The following is a 23,883-nucleotide window of genomic DNA, read 5'->3' on the forward strand; positions in this document are numbered from 1 at the left end:
TGCAGCACTGCCTCCATCCTGTATGTGATGCAGCACTGCCTCCATCCTGTATGTCATGCAGCACTGCCTCCATCCTGTATGTGATGCAGCACTGCCTCCATCCTGTATGTCATGCAGTACTGCCTCCATCCTGTATGTGATGCAGCACTGCCTCCATCCTGTATGTGATGCAGCACTGCCTCCATCCTGTATGTCATGCAGTACTGCCTCCATCCTGTATGTCATGCAGTACTACCTCCATCCTGTATGTGATGCAGTACTACCTCCATCCTGTGGGGGCGCTGTGAACTCTTCCTACCCGCTGAGAGGAGAGCAGCGGGTCTCTCTTGTCTGATGCGGAACAGCGGAAGCGCTCTATACGAACTTGTTGACATGCTGCTGAAAACGTGTGAAAAGTGAGTTATGTTGACAGACTTCTAGCTGTCTGACAGGCTACATTGCGGTATATGGTGCAGCACTAGTGGTTTAGTGGACTAGACAGACTGTTGTACAGCTCCTGAGAACTGGACAGCAGACTATACCTGCAGTCAGCTCTGAAGCTCTGAAGATGGACAAAGGTATGTTCACTTTCTGTACAATATAGACATCAAACACGCCTCAATGTCTTATATAGAAGACTTCATGCTACATTTAATTCAACATCTTTCATTGTTAAGCTGCCCTCTTTATCTACATTACCGTATATCCCCAAAAATATAATACACATTTGTGTTTATAAGCTAGAATCAGCTTTAACAAACAGCTCACACTGTTTATTATGTTTATTTAAGACTGTGAGAATAACAAGAGAAGCTTAATCAAACATGGACATTTTATGAATCAGTTCAATGCCGGATTGAAAAATAGCTTCCAACGATTCCTATAATCTGTACAGGTACATATGAGAATAACAATTAACCCCCTGAGACCCACAATAAACCCATTATTGTCTGTTTTTAGAGGGGTACATACAGGGGGTCTTTAGGGGGAGATGGCAGGTCAGCAGTAGATGTCACATAGAAGTGGTGTACATCATCTGAAAGCTGGGAACCTGAAGATTATAATGAGATGTAGATCAACACTGTGTGTCTAGTTGTTCTAGTCATAAATCAGAAATAAACATGAATGAATGAATTAAAATACATTGTAAATAAGTGTTTGGAACATGATGATATATGATGGTCATCCCCATGCTTTATTATGTCTCATAAAGTTGTTGCAGCAATTTTTGGGTTGATACCATCTGTTACACAGATTTTGGTGCTAGCTTTAACCATTTTTTTTACTATTCGAGAATTGATAAAAATGATCAATAATCCCTCCAAAATACCTCATTAAGACACCAAGACCTTGAGGAACACCATAGAAAAAGTCATGCTGTGATTTGGTATCAAAGACTTTTGATATTTTGACATTTTTCTGCAGAATTGCATTTTTCGTTGATTGGATGGCGAGCGTTTGTGTTGTGGAAACTTCTCAGAAACCCTCTTATTGTCAATCTAGCTAGGAAAGCCATCCATCCTCTGAATGCTCTAGGTCTGTAGTTTGTGGCTGTAAAGTTTCATGAGGCTGTGATTATCCTAGAGGTCACCACAGGTCATTTTATACAGTGAGGTCCTATTTAAAAATAAATAGGTCTCGCTATATGAAATGTCTACTATGTGGACTAACATCATCTCACATGAATACGATTGGGCTCATTGAATCCATAATAGTCTCAGCTTTACAGTGATACCCAATTTATGTAATTCCAAGACTGTTTAGGGACCCCAGTATGCAGAAATATTCAGATACACCATTTTAGAATAGACGAAAATATCACATTTATACTGCATTCAAAGAAAGTACATGTTTTTTGCCCGAAACTGCATGTGATTATCATAAAGTGTCTGTAAAGGGGAGACTCGTGGGTACCCATAGAACCCATTTTCATTCACATATCTTGAGGTCAGAGGTCAAGGAACTCCTTTGAAAATGGCCATGCTACAGCCTCTGAAAGACAGTCAAGTTGGTCGGGAGTGCCCATATTCCCACAGGTCTCAGAGGGTTAAGCCATATTTTCGAGTTTTTAGTTATGGTAAATTATTATTTTCAGTTATTGATTTTTATATAGCGTCAAATCATAACAGAAGTTATTGCATGAAGCTTTTTCATATCTGATAGTAAACTGAATATCTTCGGGTTTTGGACTGTTTGTTGACGCCGTCTTGGGCTCTAGGACCAGATGATGGCCATTTTTCTCTTTCTGACAGTTTATAGACAAAATGATTAATCTGTAGATTAATCCATAATGAAAGTCATCTTTAATTGAATCACTACTTGTTGACGTGGCTGTCTTCTGACCTGTTTGAGCTAACAGAATTGGATGATTAGCTGTGCATGAATGAATGAATGAATGAATGAGCAATATTGGTCTTTTTATTTGTTTTGACGCCTGCTCTCTTGTGCTTTCAGAATCGGCTGTCCTTCAGGGTGCTTTCCTCCTGGCTGATAAACTGTGCCTCCCCTCATCCCTGTCCTCCCTTCAGAAGGCTGACTGGAGCAGGGTGGGACATCCGGTCCTGGAGGCAGTCAGAGAAATCTGTGGACAGGATGAACTCACTGGTCATCCCCCCACAACGGCTATCAGCTGGATAAAGAAACTAGTTAGTGCTGTGTGGCTGAAGGTGTTGTCCGGAGAGACTGGAAATGACGTAGAGACGGCCTGGAGGGAGAACCCTTTCTTCCCCCTCCAGAACGGCCTCCCTGAGGTCAACCGTGTTGTCCTGCTGGAAGTGGTGAGGTCGATGGCAGCTGCTCAGACATTTGCCCATTTCCTCTTGCATCTTCCTCAATCTCAGATTTGTAGTGAGCTCGAACGGCTCGTGCAACACGTGAGGAGCGGCCCCACTAGAGAGGATGATGTTCGACTTTTTCTGGAGGTGTGGTGGGAACTGTGGAAAGGCAGAGATGAGCAGAAAGCGGGAGGAGAGGACAGCATAGAGACGATGTTCGCCACACAGTCTGCCCGTCTCTCGTCTAAGTGTTCCAGTCTGTCCCCTCAGGCCGCAAAGAGGTTAAAGCTAGACGCGTCAGATCTACCGGCATCGCCGCCAACCGCTGATGTCCTGCACATTCTCCTTCATGCACTTAAAGACACAAAAGATGACATATCTACAACCGACCTTTGCCTCCAGGCCCTCTCCATTTCTCTTGATGCTCTTTACACAGCCTTCCTGATAGACCAAGAAGTCGCACTTCCCACCGAAGAGAAGATGCACGTCCTGTCCAAAGCCGTCAGCATCAGAGAAAAGAATGATGAGAAACTGAGTCCTGAACTCATTCAGGAGGCTCAGAGAGACCTACGTGCGTCTCACACACCGTCTCAGTTTAAACCCAGCAGGATGAAGCTCGGTGAAGCTTTGAAGATTATAACAGAACTTGCTCAGTTTTGGCAGAACAGCGGGCTCCTGAAAGTATGTAATCCTAGCTACTCCGCATTTAAACTAGAACAAAGTGTTCAGAGAGTCCTGGCAGCTCTGCAGAAAGCGGAAGTGCCCAAAACTGTGACTGAAATGGATGATCAAGGGACCGAGAAGAATATACTCAGATGTTTGTTGGAGTCGCTGGCTTTCCCTGCCACAGAGAGCACCCCCGAGGTGAACGCGAGGGTCACCGCCATCATCATCAATCACCGCCTGGCGGACCATCAGAGCTTTGCGGCGTTATTTGCCAGTGAGCAGAGTTGGGCTGCCTCTGGTGAGCTCTGGATGGACTGCCTGGAAAAGAACCAGGCGTCCTTCCAGCAGCACGACACGCTGATCAAACTGACCACCACCCTCATGAGTAAACTCCACAGCGAGAGCACAAACGTGAGCCAGTGCAGGAAGCTGATGAAAGTCACCGCAGACATTTTCTCTGCACTTTCCTTGGAAGACAAGAACAAAGCTTTGGCTGCCATGTTGAGACTGTCCAGCAGGGGGTTCTTTGGGTGCTCCGTTCCCTCCGCTGTGACCGAAGGGTTCGAACAGGAGCTCAACATGGCCTTCAACTGCATCATCCAAGGAGGCGGCGGAGCGTCGGCAGCGGCGGCGACGCAGGGCAAGCTGAACACAGCGGCGTCTTTAGTAGCCAGGGTTGCGTTTCAGAACCCAGAAGCGGCTTTGAGGTCTTGTTGTCACTCAGCTATTTTCAATAAAGGTGCTTTCTCTCTCATGGCTAAGATCCTGCAACAGCTGCCTGGACTCAGAGGACACAGGGAAAGAAAAGATGAAGCTGGAAGTGATGAAGATGAAAGCAGAGAGGCGGGGGAAAGTACAGATGAAGGAAAGGAGGCTCTGAGCGGTAGCACGCTACTCTGCAGGTGTCTACAGGAGATGATCAAGACCAAATCACTGTCAGCCAATGAGAAGGAGCAGTTCCTCAAGTACCTGGGTCTGCTGATGACGCCTGTCGTGACCGCCGAGGGAGAAGTAGAAAGGAGGCAAAGCTTTCTGACTCCTCAGGAGGTCGTGAACATCTTCGTCCTGCCTAACCTCTCCGCTACAGGTGAGTGTCCCGTGATGTTCATGCGTTAAAACTAATGTGTCTCTTTCAATGTTACTTTAGGAATCTTTTAGGGAAGTGTCTCCATTTGTTGGTGCACTTATGCAACTATAATGACATGTTAATGAGACAGCTAGACCAGTGTGATGCTGAGGTTGTCCTTTTAATGAATGGATTAGATATTAGAGACCACAGCTTACTATTTATATATTAGTCAGTTTCATTCATGAAGTATCAGCATTGGTTTAAAATACTCTTAACTCAGAAGTCCGCCCAACTGTCCAGTCGCACAGCAGCTCGTGAAATAGTCACAAAATCGAATGTATTGATTTGTGTACATAGACACAAATTTCAAAAACAAATGTATGATGGTCAGCATGAAATCAGTTCGTATGTAATCCACATAATTGTGAACCGGGAAGTATAAAGAGCGGCGAATGCAGCTCAGGGAGGAAGTCAGGGTGGATGGGTGGGTCAAAAAACACAGGACTTTTGCCCAGGAGACCGGTGTTCGTGTCCCGTGTGAAACCACAAGTCTAATGAAAGCGATGAGACTGAACCAAAACTATGTGGAGCTATGGGATGTAAAACCAAAACAATAAGCTGAAAGATGCTGAAATGCTCCGTAGAGCTGCGGAGCAGGGTGATTTTCTGTTGGTATGTCACTACAAGCTACACCTTTCATTATATCAGTGGTACCCCAACAAAATGGGCCAAATAAAAGAAGGATCATCAACTCTATTGCTCCTTCAGTCGGTGTTCTTTTTAAAAAAAAAAGAAGACATTTGCAATCACTTCTCTGCAAAACAAAGCTTTGTTCCTACTGATGGTGTTCATCGAGTTTTCTCTGAAAGAACTCGAGTGGCTCATTGACGGGATTGGGATGTAATGTTTCTAAGTGTATTCTTAATATGTTGTGTCTCATACTGTCAGCTGCCAGAGCTTTCAGATATTAAATACACACTGGTCTCTTCGCATTCACTGCGAACCCAACAGCAGGACAGGCTTTGTCATATTTTCTTCTCGACTTGTTTCTTTGGTTGATTACTGTCAGCTGAGCATGTTCTGTTGTTCGTCTCGCAAGCATCGCCTGTTTTTGTTTCCGTCCCCTGTCAAATATCTGTCCATTTTCTGTCTGAATGAAGCACGGTGGAGGACGGTCTGTTTACTGTACCGCCGTGAAAAAGATTCCAACGTCAAATCATTAGTTCCACATCAACGTCACTCGCTGTCTCCTGCGCGCCAAACACAACCGCTGCATTATATGTGGTCACATGATCCATTGTTAATGTAAAACTTATTGATTAGTGCAGCTTTAAGGGTTCCTTGTCTTGTCGCGTTTGTTTACATGATGTGTTTATGTAAAGACCATCATTTCGATTCTTTGTATTTTCTTCCAGGTCAAAGCTCCTTTGATATAGAGCTGAGTCTGCAGCTCCTCCACGCTGCTTTGTCTGTGGACGTCCAGGAAGCAGCCTCATCTCCTCACTGGGTGTTGGACTGCTCTCCCTTTCCCCTCCTCTATGTCCTGGCCCAGCTGCAAAACCAGACTCTCAGGTTTGTAAGATGCGTGTTCTCATGGACTCTAATCCACAAACCTTCTATTATTTGATTTCAACACATATAGGGGTGTAAGAAAATATAGAAAATATCGAATATCGTGATATCATGTTTTGTGATACTGTATTGATTTGTAATTAATTGTTTACATACAAAGATGAACTCAGTCAATACTTTATTCCTCTCAAAGTCGTGCTATGATGTGGATGTAGAGATGCAACGATTAATCCATTAGCTGTCAAATATTAAATTAATCACCCAACTATTTTGATAATCGATTAAACTTTTGAGTAATTTTTTAAGAAAAAAAAAAAGTCAAAGTTTTCTGATTCCAGCTTCTTAAATGTGAATATTTTGTGTTTTCTTTACTCCTCTATGACAGTAAAGTGAATATCTTTGAGTTGTGGACAAACAAGACATTTAAGAACGTCATCTTGGGCTTTGGGAAACACTGATTTTCCAACATTGTCTGACATTTTATAGACCAAACAACTAATCAATGAATCAATAAAATAATCAACAGATTAATTAAATAATTGTTAGTTGCAGCCCTATTTGGATGTTACAGGGACTGTGATAAATGCAAATGTCAATCCACTGTTCTGATTGCATAAAAAAGTAAACTTTTTATATACTATGGTTTATTTTATGCATATGGTGGTGTGTTCTTTATACTGTGACAGTTTGCCTAAAATTACAATGAAATGAAACGCAATATATTGAATCGTAACCCCATATCATGATACGTATCGTATCGCCAGACTCTTGCCTAATATGGAAATCTCTGCCAGGTGTTGGGAGCAGCCACCAGAGGGCACCGTCCACCACTGGTCCATGGACACCAAGGAGCTGCTGGTGTCGGTGCTGTCCACAGTGGGGCAGGTGGTGGGTGCAGAGGTGCTGGCGGCCCACAGCAGCTGGTCCAGAGCTCTGTTCTGGCTCTACAACAAAATGGAGGAACTGGACTGGACCGTTCGGTTCCACCTGAAGCCCGTTTGGGGGGAACACTTTAAAAACGAGGTTCCCTCGTCTCTGCTGGCTGTGTGCGATCTACCCGAGCAGGTAAGAACTCATCTGGGTTTGTCTCAATCTCGAGTTTCTTACAAGGGCAATAAGATGTGCAGAGACATCACGACGGTATCACCGTGCGTTAGATCCCCACAAACCAAGACTTCCTGCCTCAATGCAACAAGACTTATCTGTTAAATTGAAATATAATATATTTCCAATGGCTTGTACGGTGCAACAACAGCTTTTCACTGCACCGAGCAAAGCGTGAGCGCCACCACTTTACATTTTACACATTGTATGATGTCTTTTGTGGTTCTGGAGAGCTTTGTCAAGTCTGATAAAATAACCCTGATGATGTCAGTGATGTCATCAGGATTATCTCAGTTTAGGTTTGGAGACCTCACATTTTTAACATGAAGTCTGTGTTAAAAAAAATGGGATGTTTACCAGGTAGGGAGGCTCTAATGAAAGATGTTGCATTATGGGAAATGTAGGATGCAGTGTTTTTGGACTTAAGTCATGGTATCTCGGCCTGTAGTGCTTTGATTTTTCTTCTTTTAGTCCATCTTTTATATCGTTTTCATGTTTCAAATATATATAATATTCCTGCTAGTGTACAAATATTTATATATTTTATATTTATTAAAATTTTATATATATTTGTCGACTAATATACAGTATATTACTCTTCTACTCTGGACCGCAGCCGCAATATTCAGGAAAGCCCAAATGCCTACCCAACCTATGTAACTTAAAAATAGTAACATCAGGCAATTTTGCCTCTTTTTGGGTGGCAGGAGTGAAAATGAGTCATCCTCAACATCTGTTGTGTTATGGTTTAAAAAGGATGAAGAAAGTTGGGGAACATTAGATATAATACACGATGCAGGCTCCACAGGATGTTTTTTTCCTTGGCAACTATCAGGTTTTTCCCTAATGATGTACCGATTCTTAGGCATTCTATTATCAAATGTCTTGAAAAATAGAGCATATAGCTGCCTAAATGGGGAAAAAACAAAGGGAGGATACACCCGGACCCCGTAGATTTGGCCTGAGCCCTGAATATTTACAACATCTAGCTCCGCCCCTGCAACAAGTACTAAACTATTCCTGCTGATATATCTGTGTTCCTATCTCTGTAGGAGTGGTCCGGTTTGGACCTGCCTGAGTATGGCCAGGGTACAGGTCTATTGGCCTGGATGGAGTGCTGCTCTGCATCAGACTCCCTGCAGTCCACCATGTTGTCCTGTCTCTCTCTGGACCAGAGCCGGCCCGACCACGTCGGCATGTTCAGCAAAGGCCTGCTGGTGGCCCTGACCCAGACCCTGCCCTGGTGCTCCGTCTCCCAGTGGACCAGACTGCTGAGAGTCCTGAGGGAGCTGATCACCTCCGGTCGCCTCCACGTTCCCTTCTCGCTCGAGTACGTGGACTACCTGCCCCTCCTGGATCTGAGGAGTTTTTCATGTGAGCTCCGCCTGTCTGTCCTCCTGCTTCGAGTCCTTCAGCTGCTCTGCGGGTCCAGCTGCTCCCACTGGCTCGCAGCGGACGGCTGGGGACACGTCAGCAGGTTATACGCCCACGCCGTGAGGGAGATGATCAACTCCCTAAGAGCCAAGCTGCCTCTTCCTTCATCTGGAGCGTTGACCGTCTCTGCTTCAGCGTCTCCTAAAACACCAGCGTCTAGAGACTCCGACTCTTCACTCAGAGCTCCTACAATGTCCAAAGACCTTCAACAAGCAGAATGCTCTCCTCTGAAATCTAAAGAGTCCCAGATGGAGGAGGAGATGGAGACAGTTCCCAGCCAAGAAGTCCTTTTTGTACTCAGCCAGCTCTTCTGCCATGTTCAGCACATCCAGGTAAGAGTTATTAATACCATTGCCACGGAGAAGTCTGCATTCTGATTGGCTAGAAGGTCGAGCTAAAGATCATGGAGCTAGGGTTATTTGTGTAACCACCTCCACAGACAACAAAAAAAAAGAACCATGCAAATCTAAATGTAAAACTAATAGGGCAGTCAATTAACATATTAAATCACAATTAATTGCAAATTTTGTATCTGTTCAAAATGTACCTTAAAGGGAGATTTGTCAAGTATTTAATAGTCTTATCAACATGGGAGTGGGAAAATATGCTGCTTTATAGAAATGTATGTATATATTTGTTATGGAAAATCAATTAACAACATAAAACAATGACAGATATTGTTCAGAAACCCTCACAGGTACTGCATTTAGCATAAAAATATGCTCAAATCATAACATGGCAAACTGCAGCCCAACAGGTAACAACAGCTGTCAGTGTGTCAGTGTGCTGACTTGACTATGACTCGCCCCAAACTGCATGTGATTATCATAAAGTGGGCATGTCTGTAAAGGGGAGACTCGTGGGTACCCATAGAACCCATTTACATTCACATATCTTGAGGTCAGAGGTCAAGGGACCCCTTTGAAAATAGCCATGACAGTTTTTTCTCACCAAAATGTAGCGTAACTTTGGAGCGTTATTTAACCTCCTTCGTGCTATGACACAGTTGGTACCAATGGATTCCTAGTTTCATACGATGCCAGTTTCTAGCTTTAAAACTGAGCCCGGTACAACCTAAAAATCGCAAGTTGCGTTAATGTGTTAAAGAAATTAGTGGCGTTGAAACGAATTTGCGCACATTGTTATCGCATTAACTTTGACAGCCCTAAAAACGGAGTAATTGAATGTCAAAATATCAATGTTTTATTTTATTTTGATGGCAAAATGTTCAGAATAGACTCCTCTAAAGTATTAATTTCCCTCAATGTGGATGAAGGTCTCAGTGGTTAAATGTCCTCCTCCCAGGTGATGATGCCAGGAGGCCAGAGTGAACCGTTGTTCCTGTCCAGTCTGGAGATCCTCAGCCACTATGAGGCCATCATGGCCGCTTTCCCACACAGCAGCAGCCCGCTGGAGAGCGACAACACCCGCCACTTCTTCTCCACCATCACAGACAACCTGGAGAACCAGGAGATGAAGGCCGTCCTGCAGCAGAAGATCGCTCAGCTCGTGTCGTCGGCAGCTTAAGAAGCAACGATTTTTTTCATCCGTATTCCACCCGAAGAATTTGGGTTCTCATACGCTCAGATTCTCTCTGTAGATTTTGAGCATGTCTTCTGATAAAATAAGGTTATCATTTCTGTTAAGGTCATACACTGCGCTTTGCTAATTTAGGAAGTCATTACAAAGTGATGGGTATGGAATCTGAGTGAATAAAAAGCCGATATTTCACAGCAAATGTCTTTTTGTGCTGCCTCAGTAATATTCATATTTCTACTCTGAAACTGAACTGTGAGAGGTTCTTGAGCAGGATGTGGTGGCTCAGATAGTATGTTTTAATTTAATTACAAATGTATGTACTGTTAACCTGGGCCACCTCGTGTTTTTAGGATGCATGTGTGTATGCATACGTTACCACTGCGTACACAGAATTACTATCAATACGTAATTTAATTTGTTTTATTGGTACAAAAAATATTCTCTGCAAATAGTAAAGCTTTAACAGTGCATGGTAACACAAAATTTAAAATAGTTACCCTAGTAGTTACACATAGTAGCAACTGACAATCAAAGTTCAGTTAAAGGGGCTGGATGTAAGAATCAGAAATTGCTTGTTGAAAAGGCACACACGGGCGCGCATGACGTCACATCCATTGGATTTTCCCGGGACGTTTACAGGCTGATAAAGGAAACCCAGAAAGTAACGGACGGTCTCATTTTTTAGGTTAGGTTACAACCTGTTCACACACTGGCAATAAAAAATGATTAAAACACGTTTATACATGTAAAAACTTACATACAGCCCCTTTAAAAAGCTACATAATGATAGGTAGTGCAGGACAAACACCAAACTTCTCTGTATCGTGATATATTAGGGCCACAGTCAAGGAAAAAAAAATCTGAGAATAAGGTGGAAAAAATTAATACTTTGAGGAAAATGTCTTAATATTCTGAAAATTAAGTTTAAAAAAAAGTTTCTCAGTAAAAAGTACATTTTGAGGAAAAAATAGGATTCACAGAAGTTAACTTTGAGGGAAAGAAGTTTTGAGAATAAAGGTCAAATTTACAAGAAAAAATGAATATTTCAAGAAAAAGATTAGAATTTTTCTGACAACCCCAAATAGCAGCATCCAACACATAACGAGACAACGACATAGAATCACAGCGGCAACAATAGGTACAATAAAATACATCATACGGTCCATTAACAAGGTAGCATTTTGGTCATGTGTTTGTTAGTTAATTGAGGCAACTGCAGCTAGGAGTGACCACTTCCTTTATTCTAAGTTTAAAATCATTTAAAGACATGAGGGTCTCGTGTTTGAGCTTGGCCTGCAGATCGTTCCAGGACCGTAGTGGAACAGGTTTGTTTTGCCAGCTTCTGTACTGATAGAAGGCACTTTAAGGCACCAATATTATAACTATTTTGCAGAAGATTATTAGAAAATGTTACTTACTCTCAAAAAAGAAATTCCACAACAGTGGCCCTAATACTACCAGGTGTTTTAATAACCAGCTGGAACCCCTCAGTCTGTCTTGGGCCTGTCTTTGTTTGCGTCTCCCTTCCCTCTCTCCCGTCGCAGGTAGAGTCTGCTGGCTTTCCTCAGCAGCAGGATGAACCAGTAGATCTGTGGAGCCAGGACCACCAGGTTACCCACGTTGCAGTGCAGAGGCAGATGGAGGGCCACTCTGTGCAGGGGAATGCCAAACTGCCGGCCGTACATCCAGTACATGAAGGGGAAGACCAAGATCCGACACGTGAAGAAACTCAGGAGGACAATGATGCCGTTGATTCTGTACATCCTGGTGTCATCGAGGCCCAGCTGGATATCAGGGGACGGAAGAGGAGGAAAGAATATGAACAAGTTGGAGGAAGAATACAACAAGCAATCTGACCATTGGGAGCAATTTGGGGTTCAGGGTCTGGCCCACTTCGACATGTGGACAGGAGAACTATGGAGGACGGAACTAACTACCAAAATAAAAAAATAAATGGATAAATTACTCAATAAATAAAAAGGTCATTAAATATAGCAAACAATAATATTAAAAATAAATGTAGCCATTAATTACTTGATAAAATGTGACAAAGATATTTGATTCTTTATTTATTAATCTTTGTATTAATGCCCTTATTTATTTACTCTTTGGTTTAATTTTCCCTTTTATTTATGTATGTATTTATTTTTATAACATTTTTACTTAATTTATTTATTTTTGCATTCATTGTTTATTGAAAATAATATTTGCATAATGAGGCAAAATTTTTAAAAGACATGTATGAGGAAATGTATAAAGAAAAGAATACAGAAATAAATAAGTTTGGGGGAATAAATAAATAAATAAATACATACATTTAAAAATTAATATAAAATAAATAAAAATAACTGCAAAAATAAATAAATACATCTAAAAATGTATAAAAATAAAAAATAAAGGAATTAATACAAATAAATAAAGAAGCAAATTAAAACAGAAATATCAATTTATGTCACATTTTATCAATCAATGGCAGCATTTATTTTGAATATCATTTTTGCTACATTTAATGACATTTATTTATTTATTTATCGAGTCATTTATTTATTCATTTATTTTTTATTTTGGCAGGTTCCGTCCTCCACAGAGAACCGATGGATCAGTGGACAACCCACTCTTCCTCCTCCTTTTCTACCTCCCACAACTGCCAGTTTTCCAAAATGCAACTAGTGTTGATGAGTCACTGATGGGAGATGTGCCCACAGGAGATGACACATCAGAATGTAAGTGTGAAATACCGTCACTGAGACAGAGTGGGCATGAACCAGAAGAAGCTGAAATAAGCTAGGTATTTTCTTCAGACTTTCAAATATGCAAAACTTCACGTGCCGCTAGGGGACGTGTAACAGCTTAATGGTTGTAAATCTCAATTTTTATGATGTTATCTATATAGTTTACCTGGATGAGAATCTTTCCTATGGAGACGAAAGGTGTGCTGAACTCTGTGATGAAAAAGCAGCCGATGAAGAAATCACCCAGGCCCCTTCTGAAGAACTGCAAATCAGACACACGACGCAGTCAGCCCCGATACTGTAAGTGTGTTCATACCAAGCTGACCAATCCCTTCTATAAACACACTGTGACAGTGATCCCTCCGCATACTTACCAGAGTGATGGGCATGAAAATGAGCAGCAGCACCAGGTGATGGAGGACCAACATCCAGTCCCTAAAGAGGAAAGCCTTCACTGTCTGAAGAGAGTGGCCGCCGGACGAACTGGGATGACCTCTGACCCTCTGAGTGTGGTAGTGGCTCAGATACATGGCATAGATGTCGAAGGCCATGAAGTTAGCTCCGAACAAAGCAAACGCATTGACCAGCCAGTGACTGTATGGTGAGACAGCGAGCATTCACACTGAATTAACATTGTTTATATGCAAACAATAAATCTGATGTGAAAAGACAATAAACTTACTTGATTTGTTGTATGTTGTTTAGCCACAAAAGCTTTAGTGACACAGAATGCATGAACTGATTCATTGGGATTTTAATTAGCTCAGAGAGTAAATGGTCTTCAAACTCAGATATTTCAGTTATATATATATATATATATATATATATGGGTATTTCTACAACTAGGGTCACTTTTGACTCTCCCAAATAAAAATAAAAAAATCAACCTCAATGAATTTTAATTTTAACCATCAGAGTATGTATAAACAGGTACACACAAATAGACACAAATTCAGGTTTTTCCATCACTTGTTCTCACTAGAGGTCCTTACGGCAACATTACAATGTTCACTTTATACATTTTGCTTTTTTAATTTCTATAATATTTTTTAAAACATTTAAATTCATTTTCATCATGCTTTGGGCATCATTGTAAATATTGATATAAAAAAAAATTTAAATAGGGGATTTCCCGATTTTCTCTACACCCTGAAACATTCAGACAGTAACCACAGATGTCAGTCTTCTTACACAAAAAAAATAAGTTGTTTTTTATGACAGATATTACAATTCTAACGTCTAATGTCCTTAAAGACATGTTGTGCAATTGACATTTTTGCTAATATTGCAGATAAATGGCAGCTAGCAAGGTCTGCTACATCAGCATCTAAAATAGATGAATTCAACACTAATATTAAGTTATTTTTTAAATGTAGTTCAAAATACACAATCACTAAGCTGTATGGTGAGGACATACAATAAAGACTACAGGAGAAAAGGTGATCTAGAGGGTCTCCTATGTGGGCGGCACAACCTGTCATCCATGTGCTCACCTGTCAAGGGACTGTTTGTAACTTCTTACACGTATAAATCACCCGGGTCGGTGTCCCATGCGCGCTCGCGTGTGGCTACGCTGTTCAGACAAGACTCCAATACAAACTACATGGAAGCACCAAAACCTCTTGGTTGTATCTAGTGAAGCCCGTCTGTTAAACAGTGTTGGCCGCGGTCGGAGGATTCGGGGGAGACCGTAGCTTTGGTCTCCAGGGCCGGAGTCTCTGCTCCTCTGCTCCGCTGCGCGCTCGTTCTCGCTCAGCTCGCTCCACCTCTACACGTGCATGCGTGCACACTACACACTGCAGAAGAGTAAGTGTAGCTCTGAGAATATCTAGTGAATGTAGAGTGGACGTTTGTGCAGAAATAAATGCTGCAGCTCCTCCAGACCAACAGATGTTTTCCCGTGTCTTGTGAAGTGACGGGGCTCAGCAGCGAGTTACTTTATTGTCTCCGAACAGGTGCCGCGGTCGGGAGGCTGAAGCAGGAATAGCCAACTCTAGGATCAGCATTGATTCATGGAGAGACCTTCAGCTAACATTACTGCCAAGCAGCTGAAATATAGAGTGATATTGTGGTTTTGGCTGACGTGTGTCGCCTCACTGTTTTGACGGATGCTCGCTCACATTCAGTTAGCGCGTGCACACGGGCGAGCGCGAGCAACAGGACGCTGACTTTCGTTGACTTAACGGCCACAGGTGTCGCTGTTACAACCAATTTCTGATTCTTACAAACAGTCCCTTTAACTGTTTCCATAGAAACTAGATTAGTTCCGCTTTGAATAAAACTTTGACTTTGGCTTTTGATCAGTGTCGCTGTAAGGACTCAGAGGTGTGGGACAGGCTCATTTAGATGAAAAAAAAAATCATATAAATGATTTGTAAACAAAAAAATAATTTGAATTTGGTGTAAATAATATGCATATGAAGCAATTCCATTTGAAATAATGTCATATCATGATTGAATTAGCTCTTTTTATATATGGGAAATACCCATTTGTATAGTATGAATTGGAGCGTGCCTCTCCTACCTGTCAGTCATCACATCCCTGCAGGACGCCACCACTGTGACTCCAGCTGCAGTAGCCAGAGATGCATGGACGGAGGACACCAGCCTGAAGAAACACAGTCAGCAACAATGAGGAAAGACAGGAAAGACCACAAAGACAATTACACGACACTTTGAAATACGTGCAGATTTATTTGGTATATTGCTTATCGGCACCAATGCACACATCATAAATTATTACTTAAATTAACTGGGGGAAAAAAGAAAAATTTGCTAAAATGCTCTGCCAGATGTAAAGTTTCTTGGGCGCTCCCCACATAATCAGCTGTGCTGCTCATCCCACAAATGCATGATCCTTACAAGTTGGACATCATTGTGAAGGTAAATAAACAGGCTTTCCAACCATGTAAAATACAATGACCATTAGCATTGTAACAACAGAGAAATAATCCACCAAACACAAGTTTCCAAACTTCTTTTTCCCAGTTTACTGACTCCTCTCAGAGGTCTAATGTGGTTTCTTCGGTCGACATATTACACACATGACATGAATAATTGAGTAAACTTTTCATACAGCTCATAACACCGCCCCTATAGGAGGGCCGAATTTACCAGCTATTTATATAAACTAATATAGAATAGTAAGTAAACCTCCATCACGCATCTAAACAGGTATAAAAGTAGGAGCATATATAAAGCGCTGCATATGTTAAAGGAGTCTGGTGTGTGAGCTGCTGCTGACCTCTCACTGACAGACATCACGTCAGCATCGCTCCACTGGGTCAGAGAGCATCTCAGGACTCTGCTGAAGCTGTAGAAGAGACCCGGAAACACCACAGCTCCACACAGCAAGGCAGTAGACATCATCTAGTAGACCTCTTCCTGTAACGTGTAACTCTAGCAGCTACAACCCCATGCTGACTCCAGAGACTAAACACTGCGACAGTCAACAACAGGCTGGTCCTGACTGGACTTCCCCGTCATATGCACAACACTTATTTAGATAATTATTCTTCTTCTGTTGGTTTTCTCGACAGCTTGCGTCCTTCGTGTTGCCCTACTGCCTCCTTCTGGAGTTATCTACCTCCTGCAGCGTCCTGCAGCCTGTGTCAGAGATACTCACCAGTCCTCTGGGTAGTGTGTCTGGAAAGGAACCCGCAAACTGGGGAAACTCTCGCGAGATAGTTAAGATCAGGCATCGATCTCGAATGGTTATTGTTAGGATAGGGCGTCGAGCAGAGAGTCTCGCGAGAGTTTCTGCAAGTTTTTGCAGATCTCAGATCAGATTTTGCAATTTGCGGGCTACCTTCTGCGACACGACCCTAGTCCTGTTCTCATTAGGAAGTATATACTGTAGTTGTATATATATATATATAAATATAAATGTATTCATAAAGAGCAGGTCTAGTGCATATATATATATATATATATATATATATATATATATATACATACATATATTTATTAATATATATATATAGAAATATATATATATTTACACTAGACCTGCTCTTTATGAATACATTTATAAAGAGCAGGTCTAGTGTATATATATATATATATACACTAGACCTGCTCTTTATGAAAAGCTTCTGGAGGTAACGATTTGATGATTTGACGCTATATAAAAATAAATTGAATTTAACTGAAAATACACTCCCAAAAAAACTAAACTAACTCTCTTTATATTGATTGACAGAGAGGTATTTTGAACCTTTGATTGTTTTCATATTTAAAGCATGAAGATAATATTGAGTTTGGATCCATAACTTTATTCAGATATACAGAAATGATGTACAGTAATAGCTATATACATATATATATATATATATATATATATACATTATTTTGAATATTGATTTTCAAGTATTTCTAGTTTTTTACCTCAGCATGTATCTTACGAGTTAATATAATTTCATATATATATAATGTGTATACTTCCATAATGATTACTGAGCGATCCATCAAAAGAAACTGGTGTGTGTCTCTGTGGTGTTAATCTGATAAGAGAGCCGGTTGAGATGAATTATATCACTAAAGTGTGATTCTACCATGTGCAGTACCAAATTTGACAGCCAAATGATACTTTCTGATACCTGTATGATATTCTACAGGCTAAAAACACTTGGCTCACACTGTTAGAGAGCTATACAGTATTATTATTCGCATTAATATGCATGTTAAAAGTGATTTTTAGTCATATTTCTATCATTCCTATAGTTTCTCCACCATCTCCAGCAGCTGTTTCACTTGACTCTTGTCTCCTGTATTTGTATCCAACACTTGATGCCGGTGGCCACATCTGTCCAGCACCCACCGTAAAGGCTCTCCTTTCTGCTCGACGTGTTTCTCCACTGTCCTCCCTCTCAGCTCCCCTCCATAGGTGAACAACACCACAGTGCTCCTCCATACATCATTCCCCAAAACGCTGAGGAACATCTCCATGGCTCTCCTGTCTTTCTCTCTGAACGAGCCCACCGGTACAGCCAGCACAAACGACACTTTGCTCCTCTCGGGGCAGAGGCAAGAACTCCGACTGATCTCCATCCTGACCTGCTTGGGATTGGCCAAACCAAAGAGACTCCACCCGGGGGTGTCCACCACCGTGACAGGCCACCCTGATACTTCCCCGTGGCCTACAGAGCACCTGATGGTCTTTACGTTCACCTGAAACTCTTCACTGTCCAGGATCATGTTCCCTGCTGAGCTCTTTCCCGACTTCCTCCTTCCCAGCAGGACGAGGCCAAGAGCAGGCTTAACACCAACCGGCTCTGTTGGGAATCCTGCAGTGACACAGCGAAGTGATTTTCACATTTTACACAACTTATTCCAGTTGTTGACGTGCGGATTGTGGACAAAATTAGAAAGTACTGCTGTCAAATTTTAACACCACTAATATCTTTAACCCATTAACGCAACTTGCAATTTTTAAGTTGTAGTGGGCTTAGTTTTAAATCTAGACTGGCATCATATGAAACTAGAAAACCTAATAAATCCCTTAGTACCAAGAATTTTGGTGAGGAAAAACTGTCATGGCCATTTTCAAAGGGGTCCCTTGACCTCTGACCTCAAGATATGTGAATGTGAAAAATGGGTTCTATGGGTACCCACGAGTCTCCTCTTTACAGAAATGCCCACTTTATGATAATCACATGCAGTTTGGGGCAAGTCATAGTCAAGTCAGACACACTGACACACTGACAGCTGTTGTTGCCTGTTGGGCTGCAGTTTACCATGTTATGATTTGAGCATATTTTTTATGCTAAATGCAGTACCTGTGAGGGTTTCTGGACAATATTTGTCATTGTTTTGTGTCTTTAATTGATTTTCAATAATAAATATATACATACATTTGCGTAAAGCAGCATATTTGTCAACTCCCATGTTGATAAATTATTAAATACTTGACAAATCTTCCTTTAAGGTACATTTTGAACAGATAAGAACTGCGCAATTAAATATTTTAATCGATTGACAGCCCTATTAGAAATATATAGTTCATACCTACCTCTGGGCATATATGGCCATCCTGAGGCCATCTGCTTCCTCTGTCCTGGCCTTCCATCATGCACATCATGCATCACTGTCATTTCTATCTCCTCTTGTCTTCCCTGCGCTCTCCTCGCCTCCTTCATGCTCACGTCTCGTCTCAGCTGGGTGTACATCCTGTCCCGCGTCTCCCTGGGAGGCATGTTATTCTCCATCATCTTCTGGATCTTCTCAAAGAGCTCTGTAAGCTCAGCCTCCGAGGCCCTGGACTGGTTGGTCATAACCTGGTACCTGTTCCCACATCGCTCCAGCAGCCAATGAAGAGTCCAATCCTGTCGCCTTATGTGTTCCTGGATAGACAGGCCTCCTGCAGCGGAAATAACCTCATTGGTTGAGTTAAACATCATTGGACGGAGCCAAAGACCCATCATTTTTAGTAATAAATGAACAAAGAGTCCACAGCTAAATGCTAACGTCAGCATGATCACAATGACAATGCTAACATGCTGATGTTTCTTAGTCTTAGTTTAGCGAGTTAGCATCAAGGGCGTTGATTTCATTTCAACATTGTGGGGACACATATGAAATGGGGGCGTCTGGGGGTCCTCCTCAGGAAATTTTGAGAGTCAAAAACTTAGTTTCCTGCATTCTGGTGAATTTTTATGCATCAATTTGTGGTCCGAAATGTCTTTAATTTTGCAAAGGAAAAAAAAATTAAAGGCAGGGTTGACAATGTTCTCCAGTATACACTATTTGTTATATTGGTTGAAATGGTCTTTACACCCGACAGTGATCCATTACTTATGAGCTCTGAAAAAGGACCGGAAAAGAGCCGTCATCTGTAGCTGCTGTAATCCTGTAAAAAGGTCTACCAATCACTGCCTCGCGGTCCGCTTGGAAAGAACCAATCAGATGCCTCCCTGCCTCCCTGCTCTTGAGGCGATGCTACTTTCAAATGATGCTAGGTTTCCAACATCGTCCACCCTATCTTTAAGGCGTCAGATGACGATTCAAAATATAAAAATATAATGGAATATCCCTGCTGAGTCAACACGTGTAGGCATGATTTTAGGGCTGTCCTCGACCAAAGAAATTCTTAGTCGACTAACGATTTTGTTGACTAATCAATTAGTTGTCAACAGATTTGTGAAACGGAATTTCTCCACAAAGAATCACACAAAAGCACCATTTTAAATCTTGTGTTTACCAGAGACGTGCTCAAAAGTCTCTTGGAAAAAAGTCAAAGCTGTCAATCACTCGCGAACTCCGATCGAATGGTCAAACTAGGCAGCGCTGATCAAATATGAATCAATATTCTGGTACTGTAATGCCTATTTCTCTCCTCAAATGTTTTCAGAAACATCTGGTAGTGTACTGTTTAGCTGTAAAATGAGAAAGTTTATGACCCGGCAGCCATGTTGAGATCAGTTGAAGAAATACCAAGCACCGCCCACCAGCCGGAGCACAGGACGTTCATTCATTCCTTTGGGAACCTCTGTGACCTCCGATGCGTTTGAAAAACTCCTCCTTCCGTTTTTTTTCCGGTCCGTAATTTGCCTCGAGTGCTAGTTGAAAAAATTTAACTTTTGCGGGAGATTGCAGAGAAAATTAGCAAATTAATATCTGATTGATGAATGTAATACATCTCTATTTATACATTTTTTTCTAAGTGAAAAGTTTGATGGCATATTTAGCACTCTATGTTACACAGCTAGCATGCTACCAATGTTAGCTAAATACACTGTCAAACCTTTCACTTAGAACAAATTTATAAATGTGACTCGTCTGGTATAGACTGGACGGCGAAAAACAGACAGTAAACTCATAGATATAAAAACACTGTTTTATATCCATGTAGTAGCTTCTCTCCCATATCAGATGTCAAGAGATGCATTGCCTTGCGTGAACACTGGGTGCCGGAATCCGTATACTATACAGATCTAAGGACACAAAACGAAAGTGTGTGGAAACAAGGCGTTACTGTGAATATGAATTGTGAGCAGTTCAATCAAAATGTGATTTTTCTTTCTTGGATTGTTTCATTTGAAACCCCTAAAGAGGTAAACAAAATATTCAGTAGCCTCCTTCACAAGATTATTTATCCTTTTTATAATCTTGTGAAACCAATTAGAACAATCCAACAAATGGATTTATAAATGAAACACAAATAATATATCAGGTAGCACTGCCCTCTGGCCAATTAGCAGTGAGACACAGAGACAGTGAGCAGAGAGAAAACATATCAGACTCCAGTAAATGATTATTAGTTTACCTAACTTGTCTCCATGGGTGAAGAGGACCATAGCTCGCTGCCAGATGAGGGTTTGGAGCAGTCTGACCTGGGCCTCCATGGCATTCAACTCCTCTGGGCCGAAGGTGGAGGTGATGGGCAGCACCAGCAGGATGACATGGGGTCCTGGGTGGCAGAGGGTCAAACCTCTGCACAGCTCCTGGGATACTCTGTCTGGAGTTGTGGAGTTAGACAGCCACCCCGGGGTGTCCACTACTGTCACCTGGTTGATCAAATGTATACAATATTTAGAGTTAAAGCTGAAGTAGGCGAGATTGGAGCAAATATGATTAAAAAAAGTTATTTTTATAAAACGGTCGCTATATTGTGACAGTAGTGCATGAAACAGGTAACCTGAAAAAAATCATGTGCCTCTGTGTCCTCCGGTGCTCCTGCATCTGCAAGATTTCACAGACCGGAGGATAACAAGCAGTAAGAGCAGATCAGAGGTCTGCTGTCCAGCTGCTGTCTATGAGAGCTGGCTGTCAATCACTCGCGAACTCCGACCACATGGTCAAACCATGTCGCACTGATCAAATATGAATCAATATTCTGTAATGCCTATTTCTCGCCTCAAATGTTTTCAGAATCATCTTGTAGTGTACAGTTTAGCTGTAAAATGAGAAAGTTTGTGACGCTGCCGCGTGAATTGTGAAATCTGGTGAAGGAACGCCAAGTTCTGGTCACGTGACTGGAGCACAGCCAATAGGAACGCTCTCTCTCTGAAATGACCTGTGATTGGTCAAAGTCTCCCGTCACGCTAGATTTTTTAAAGCCTGAAAACAGAGCCTTGAGGAGGAGCAGAAGTCTAGTTTTCTCTCAGAACACTTGAGTTACAATTTGCTGAAAGGTTATTATGGAATTTTTGCCCAATGACGCCACAAATATACTACCTACTGCAGGTTTAAAGTGAGTAAATCCAAACTGTGAACTTGTTTATTCACCTGTATTCCGAAGGCGGTGCCGTTCTCTTTGGAGCTGCGAGAGGTATTTTGGTGGAAGGCTGGTTTTCCCAGGATGCTGTTTCCCGCTGAGCTCTTCCCACTTTGTCTCTCACCCAGTAACAGCACAACCACTTGGGACAGGCTTGGCTCTGGACCTGCAAACATTTGTGATCTCCCATTCATACACACTCAAACAGAGCTGCAATCTTTTTAAATTGCCTAGAGTAACTCACCATAAGAGGTTGCCATGTCACGGTTCCTGTTGTATAATCCACGGTCAGAGTATGGGTCAAAGCTTCAGTCTGAAATCTCTCTCCTCAGCTTCTTCTTTTTTATGTGACTCCAGCTCTGTATCTACTTCCTGTTGTTGATTCGGTGTTGTTCTGTGGAATTGCACTTTTATCAAAGTTGTGCAAGGCTATGTGGTTATTACTTTCAAAGTTCACAACAGGGAAGTTCCTGAGAAGTGGCTTAAGTTAATAAAATGACTCACACACGCTGAGGCCATAAAACATGAAGAATACACACACAGCAGTAACTCTATAGCTCTATAGCACCACCTGGTTTGGTGACAGGAGCGGTCTTTCTCTATCTGAGCCTCAGCATCGATGTCAAATTCATATCACTTTTTAAAGTGTGTCTGTGTAACTTTTGAAAGAACATATGGCACATTTCATTCTCTTCGAAATTAAAAGTTGAATTCATATGTGTAGTAACTAGGGCTGTAAATTAAATAAAATATTTAATCACGATTAGATGCAAATTAATCGCACTTTTTTTTTTAATCTGTTCAAAATGTACCTTGAAGGGAGATTTGTCCAGTATTTAATACTCTTATCAACATGGGAGTGGACAAATATGCTGCTTTATGCAAATGTATGTATATATTTATTACTGGAAATCAATTAACAACACAAAACAATGACAAATATTGTCTAGAAACCCTCACAGGTACTGCGTTTAGCATAAAAAAATATGCTCAAATCATGCTCAACCCAGCAGGCAACAACAGCTGTCAGTGTGTCAGTGTGCTGACTTGACTATGACTTGCCCCAAACTGCATGTGATGATCATAAAGTAGGCATGTCTGTAAAGGGGAGACTCGTGGGTACCCATAGAACCCATTTTCATTCACATATCTTGAGGTCAGAGGTCAAGGGACTCCTTTGAAAATGGCCATGCCAGTCCTCGCCAAAATTTTGTGTAACTTTGGAGCATTTTTAGCTTCCTAAAATCGCACGTTGCATTAATGCGTTAAAGAAATTAGCGGCGTTAAAACAAATTTGCGTTAAGTTTGACAGCCCTAGTAGTAACTAACATGCGCCGTAATTCAATACACTCAGGGGTTTTGCTACTACAGATTTTGGTATGACCATCAGCTTATGGTACTAACATTAGCTTAGCAAACTTAAAGGTAGGGTCGGTGATCTTGAGGAACCAGTAAGAGTGCGCTAGATTTTTAAAAATGATCCAACCTAAAAACCCAGCTCAGTGTTGCCAACTCCTTTCCAATGAAAGTAGCTAGCAGCACTAGCTCCAAAAGTCCCGAAATCTAGAGAGAAAGTCACCAAGTCGGCAACACTGACAGCCTGTCCCTTCAGGCCTCCCTCCAAAGACACTCCCCCAAAATGATCATAATGAACGTAAACAATGAACATGGCTACTGTTAGCACTAACAGCTGTCAAGCTAGCAGCTTGTGGAAGACTCCGGTGACGCTCAATGAGTGCACGGGCAGAGTGCATGCAGGTAGACGGGTAGCCCGTCTAATCATTTCATTCTGGCCGAATG

At 41.7% G+C, this 23,883-nt stretch overlaps 3 protein-coding genes across 4 annotated transcripts; 1 reads left to right on the forward strand and 2 right to left on the reverse strand.

Annotated features, from left to right (window-relative positions):
• Window positions 1–298: 298 nt before the first annotated feature.
• gemin4 (gem (nuclear organelle) associated protein 4) lies at window positions 299–10,336 on the forward strand. Its single transcript, XM_037775361.1, has 6 exons — window positions 299–557; window positions 2,434–4,506; window positions 5,904–6,060; window positions 6,855–7,125; window positions 8,217–8,930; window positions 9,904–10,336. Exons 1-6 carry the CDS (start codon window positions 548–550, stop codon window positions 10,123–10,125), a joined length of 3,447 nt encoding a protein of 1,148 aa, XP_037631289.1. The 5' UTR covers window positions 299–547; the 3' UTR covers window positions 10,126–10,336.
• A 205-nt stretch (window positions 10,337–10,541) lies between these two features.
• LOC119491388 (TLC domain-containing protein 3A-like) lies at window positions 10,542–16,415 on the reverse strand. The gene is made up of 5 exons (XM_037775362.1): window positions 16,114–16,415; window positions 15,394–15,477; window positions 13,244–13,463; window positions 13,036–13,131; window positions 10,542–11,921 (listed from the first exon to the last, which is right to left on the reverse strand). The coding sequence occupies exons 1-5, from the start codon at window positions 16,236–16,238 to the stop codon at window positions 11,625–11,627; spliced, it is 822 nt and encodes a 273-aa protein (XP_037631290.1). The 5' UTR covers window positions 16,239–16,415; the 3' UTR covers window positions 10,542–11,624.
• A 1,089-nt stretch (window positions 16,416–17,504) lies between these two features.
• Window positions 17,505–22,846, reverse strand: LOC119491029 (GTPase IMAP family member 8-like). Of its 2 annotated transcripts, XM_037774596.1 has the most exons (5): window positions 22,328–22,846; window positions 22,095–22,249; window positions 21,133–21,373; window positions 18,880–19,227; window positions 17,505–18,154 (listed from the first exon to the last, which is right to left on the reverse strand). In XM_037774596.1, exons 1-5 carry the CDS (start codon window positions 22,341–22,343, stop codon window positions 17,586–17,588), a joined length of 1,329 nt encoding a protein of 442 aa, XP_037630524.1. In that variant the 5' UTR covers window positions 22,344–22,846; the 3' UTR covers window positions 17,505–17,585. The 2 variants fall into 2 exon arrangements, with proteins under 2 accessions (XP_037630524.1, XP_037630523.1); XM_037774595.1 differs by having other exon boundaries at window positions 22,095–22,846.
• Between the last annotated feature and the right edge of the window lie 1,037 nt (window positions 22,847–23,883).

Source organism: Sebastes umbrosus, chromosome 7 (assembly GCF_015220745.1).
Source record: "Sebastes umbrosus isolate fSebUmb1 chromosome 7, fSebUmb1.pri, whole genome shotgun sequence".
Taxonomy (NCBI): Eukaryota; Metazoa; Chordata; class Actinopteri; order Perciformes; family Sebastidae; genus Sebastes; species Sebastes umbrosus.

Bases quoted from the DNA above. Each gene is read 5' to 3' on its own strand.
- gemin4 (XM_037775361.1), top strand. The intron at 6,061-6,854 runs GTTTGTAAGATG...AATCTCTGCCAG, and splicing joins CTGCAAAACCAGACTCTCAG to GTGTTGGGAGCAGCCACCAG. The intron at 8,931-9,903 runs GTAAGAGTTATT...TCCTCCTCCCAG, and splicing joins GCCATGTTCAGCACATCCAG to GTGATGATGCCAGGAGGCCA.
- LOC119491388 (XM_037775362.1), bottom strand. From the start codon at position 16,238: ATGATGTCTACTGCCTTGCTGTGTGGAGCTGTGGTGTTTCCGGGTCTC. The intron at 13,132-13,243 runs GTAAGTATGCGG...TCTGATTTGCAG, and splicing joins TTTTCATGCCCATCACTCTG to TTCTTCAGAAGGGGCCTGGG. The intron at 11,922-13,035 runs GTAAACTATATA...CCTGATATCCAG, and splicing joins TAGGAAAGATTCTCATCCAG to CTGGGCCTCGATGACACCAG.
- LOC119491029 (XM_037774595.1), bottom strand. From the start codon at position 22,277: ATGAATGGGAGATCACAAATGTTTGCAGGTCCAGAGCCAAGCCTGTCC. The intron at 19,228-21,132 runs GTAAACTAATAA...TTTCCGCTGCAG, and splicing joins CACCCATGGAGACAAGTTAG to GAGGCCTGTCTATCCAGGAA. The intron at 18,155-18,879 runs GTAGGTATGAAC...GTGTCACTGCAG, and splicing joins ATGGCCATATATGCCCAGAG to GATTCCCAACAGAGCCGGTT.